General features: G+C 37.5%; 1 protein-coding gene across 1 annotated transcript; it reads left to right on the top strand.

Moving 5' to 3' along the window:
- The first annotated feature begins 1,295 nt into the window (after window positions 1-1,295).
- LOC105318067 (putative defense protein 3) lies at window positions 1,296-4,628 on the top strand. Its single transcript, XM_011414964.4, has 4 exons — window positions 1,296-1,592; window positions 2,403-2,628; window positions 3,026-3,105; window positions 3,779-4,628. The coding sequence occupies exons 1-4, from the start codon at window positions 1,379-1,381 to the stop codon at window positions 4,090-4,092; spliced, it is 834 nt and encodes a 277-aa protein (XP_011413266.2). The 5' UTR covers window positions 1,296-1,378; the 3' UTR covers window positions 4,093-4,628.
- The last annotated feature ends 206 nt before the right edge of the window (window positions 4,629-4,834 follow it).

Raw genomic sequence — 4,834 nt, 5'->3', positions numbered from 1 at the left:
TGAAAAGGGATCATAACTCGCATGTCTTACTAAACGTACATTACTACATTTAACAATTACTAATCAAATATGTTTCTTAATTCGACAGATTTCTTCCAAAACATCCGAACCAAAGTATAATATACATGTATATAGCTGTTAAAAAACAAATGTCAAAATTTCATCTGACCCCCTCTCCATGGCTCTCGGTAATAGCAGGATTTCGCGCCATTATGTCTCATTCATAGTTTGTGCGCGAGTTATTGGGATCATGCGAATACCCCAGAGCACACCATGTGTTTACATCACAGGCACGTAGCATCGGGAGTTGGGATGAGGGAGGCTGCTTCCCCCTCCCCACTTTTTTGGCAGCTGGCACTTTTCTTAACTTTATAGGATAAATGGAAATATCATGGATTTGCCCCCCCCCCCCTCCACTTTTGTAGGAGCATGCAATAAATGAAACTGCAAATAAGGAATTCTAATTGAATTGAAGTTACAGTTAGGGGTTTTTTTTATGAATTTGAGAATTCACCCTTTTTTAATTGCTTGTCAAGATGATTTTGATTAATCTGCCCACACACATTCAAAATCAAAACGTGTTTGTATACCATTTCATATTTCATATGGTTGGAAATTTTTAAAAATGCCTTTCAGTTTTCGCATCTTAATTAATATAACAAATACATGTACAATTAAAAAAACGACTATTTACTCTCCAGCTTTCAAGCTTACATAAACTTATATGATATGTGTACATTCCTAAAAAAATGAATGAATAAAGTAAATGAATTTCAATTGATATGTTCTAGATCGAGGAAAAGACTGACATTTCGTCCTTAATTTGCACGTTCCGTTTATAAATTTATGATCAGCAGCGAAAATTAAAATTCATTTCTGATAAGATAGCCTAATTGATACATGTATGCTTCTATTGAATAATTTTGTTTAGTCAGGCAAGATTTTTGGAAAGCTATTACTTGTATTACCGAAGAGTGTGTATCCAGAGACAATACATTAACCGGAGCGCCTTTGCGAAACCCCGTTATTATATAATGATATAATGTCATTCTGTCACCGTGAGGTATACGAGAGATAAAGAAGAAATACGATTACCGCAGAATAAAACATCGTTATGCGCTTTCCGTTATTAATGTTATATGACCAGATGGCGTCGCGCTTTTACATGTACACGCGTTGTTGACTGCGATTAAATACCGCTCATTCTAAGCTCCCATTGGCTGACATTGACTAACGTGTGTATTGCAAAAGTACAAACATAAAGAATGTTTTGTCACAACGTCCAAATAAATATTAACTGATGACCAGTGCTCGGTCTCACTCCAGTCTTAGCCAAGCAAGCGAGAGGAGCAAAAGACTGAGGACTTAACGCTGTGCCATGAGTAAGATGTGCTTTGTCGGATTGTTTATTTTGTTTCTAGTCAAATCTACAGAGGGGTATCCTGATGGGGCCCCAGAGCGCGCCTGTTTTTTCATGATACCCAGACACACGCATCCTCAATCAGGCAGACCGATTTTCAAGCAGGCTGGAGGAACTCCATACAACATCACCCTCAGCTCGCTCACCTACACGCCCAACCGTCCACTCAGAGGTGAGGCGTCTTTCAAATCTTAATTTTTATAGAAATAATTTAAAAAAAACATGCAATGATGAACAAAGATATTCTTGTATGGCAAAGAAGTTCTATTTTAAATACTAAATTAAAAATAATGTATTTATTTTTATAAATGATATCTGCAAAATTCTTTCTCCTTTACATGCATTGCAAGATTTAAAGCAACGTATAGTTGTTACTTTTAACAAACATGAAAAACAAGATGTGATTTCTACAAGTTTTGGCAGTTTCCTTTTACTTTTGTATCCCAATGCATTTCCTGTTTCTAGCGCAAGGTGCTTGAAAAATGACCGAAAAGCTTCGAGGGGTCATGCAAGGCGATCCGATTTGACGTTCATTGTTTTGGCCATTTGCTTTAACATGAAGTTAATGCTTTGTGAGCCTACGCACGTCATGTTTCATTCCCCTGTTTATGACCAGCTTATTGAAAGCGTAAAACATTAGGACTGCGGGACGCGCTCTCTCTATTATGGATACGCAGTCACAATATCTATTTTGATTAAATGTCATATAATTCGTCCGAACTGGGATGCAAATTGCTTCATATATGTGAAATTGATGCATAAAACGTGTTTGATATTTTTAAGATCATCTAAAATATTGATGCATATCAAAATCAGTAAACGACAAAACAATCGCGCATTTTTTTTGTACTGACAACTACAAGAAGATGTATTGGTTGTATACTTTGAAATAAGGATAAAATGATACAGAGAGTATTCCAAAGACCCGATCACTAAATGAAATGTTATGTAAGCTTCTTAAAAATTTATTTTAATTATACAGTGACTATTAGCGGCGCACCCTTCAAGGGGTTTTTGATAGTGGCGGGAGAAGAGGGGTCCAAGGATTGGCCCACAGGGCAATGGTACACGGAGAATGATGCTGCCCGGCCCATGTTCTGCTCGGGTAAAAACGATGCCATCACCCACACTAATTCCAGGTGGAAGGACTCCATCACACTTCTGTGGTACGGTCCTACCCACAGCACGGCAGACATGATACAGTTTATGTAAGTCCAACACTCACATTTTGAAGAGAAAAAAAAATATAGTAAAGAATATAATCGCGAATAACTTATATGTGGTATGCTTATCGTCTAGAAAATCATATTATCAAGAACTATTTTTGCTTAATTTGCATCCGATATAAACACGACGTCATCGTGACGTACCAAATTTACATATTATGTGTCATGAAAAATCATAACAAAATACACAGGTATTGATGATTGTTGATTTTCAAGAGCTACTGTAATACAGTAAAACTAATAACATATATTTTTCGATTTGCTGTTTGATTGATGAAATGCATTACACAAACTAGAAATATGAACATTGCAATTTGCTTTTCGTTAATACATTTTTCCAAGTTTTCAAGTTTCATTTAGACGTTTTTGTTTTCCTCAGAGCCACGGTGGTGACAAACAGAACCACGTATTGGACAGAGATTAGGTCCCCCAGAATCACCATGGACAACGCCGCACAGGGTAAGCAGACGTGACGTCATCAATGAGAGAGAGAGATGAGAGAGCATTTTTTTCTTTTAATTCTAGTAAAAATAACGAACTGTAATCAAAGATGATTAAATCCCAAAGAAATCAAGAAAGTGACTACCAGTTTAAGTATGGGCCAACTTAAATGTGACAAACTGTCGACACTCTTGGTTAGACTGATGTATATTTTATACAGATGCAATTGAATTAAACACGACAATCTCTATAAGGTCCTCAGTTGAAACGGAAGACCTTAATCGGTCAGAAAACCAGCAGGCAATTATGCAGATCTAGCATACGATTTATCGGTCATTATTATGACATATGTTTGATCTCTATGTTATCGGCACGAGTCTTCTATTTATATGGTACCCAAAAAATGAATTCCATCATACCATCATATAGCGAGACCATAGATTGACATGATGTCAGGGGATGACGAGCAAATGCAGTAACTCTGTCAATGTAGTCCTCTGTCGTTTATTTCCGCGTACAAACCATTTATATAGTCTACAGAGAAACCAATATATAGAGAAACCAATATATTGAAAAACCAATTGTCGCAACACGAACTGGTCTTCATTAAATACTTATCGTTTTCTTATTTTATGAGATTTTATGTGTGTGTTTCCAGTTGGATTTTAATCACTATTCTTTTCTTTAACAGAGGCACAAGCTGAATTTAACCCTCTAACAGCTGCCATGTCTAGCTTCGGATCCTCGGGACTTGATCCATGGGGTTACCCTACCACTGACGCCTGGGGGTGGGGAGGCGGACTTGGGGGAAAGGGTAGCAGCAGAATGTCTATGAACTCACGATCAGGGGGCTCAGGAGGCGAGGGGGCGGGGGCAGGAGAGGCCGCACCGGCGGGGGAGGGGGTAACGCCCTCCTCACGAAACCCATGGGGAAACGCTAGAATGAACATGTTTAGATCAAACTTTTTTAATCCCTTTTCATTATTCTGGAGGAGGCGGAAATGATCCTGATCATCAGAGTTTTAGAAGTTTGCTTCGTGGGTGTGTAAGGACCAGTGAGGGCGTGTGTCGGGTCTAGCGAGAGGGGCACTACCGCACAGGATCTCCAATACTATTCTCAACTTTCTTCTTTCGTTTTTTATTTTAAAGTATTAGAACAAAAAATCAATTTGAATATTTAATGCTACATTAGAACATCGGTACCTAGTGTGTTATTAAACCATATTTTTGGTTGGAATGTAAAATTGATGACAATGATGTATTAGTAATTATATTGTACAAGTTTCACATTTCACACTGTGTGTGAGATACAATATTTCAGACAAAAGATGGAGAGACCTGTGTCAATATATTATTTGGTCTGATGACCTGTATGTAATTAATTACACTCCGTGTAAAGATGTGTTTATGCTTATGTTTATTTATTACCTGTCATGTTGCATGTAAGATATTATGAATGTCACTGATTTTCTGCAGTACATAAATTGCATGGGCTGTACATTGTACAAGGAAAATTAATTAAACATCAAGATAAAAAAGAAGTATACGTGTTCGACAGTCATTGCAGAGCGTCCGAGCGAAATGAGAAAATCACTGCACATTATACAATTTACCACAGGACATAAACCTTGTATTGAGACATGACTAGAACTAGTACTGCATCGTCATAAACGGTTCTAACTCATTCAGCTCGATCCGTGTAACCAAACGACTGATAAAGTTAGCATTGCTGTCCATAAAAAGACAA

Source organism: Magallana gigas, chromosome 3 (genome assembly GCF_963853765.1).
Source record: "Magallana gigas chromosome 3, xbMagGiga1.1, whole genome shotgun sequence".
Classification (NCBI taxonomy): Eukaryota; Metazoa; Mollusca; class Bivalvia; order Ostreida; family Ostreidae; genus Magallana; species Magallana gigas.
Note: the sequence above shows the minus strand (reverse complement) of the source record. Positions and strands in the feature narration are given on the sequence as shown.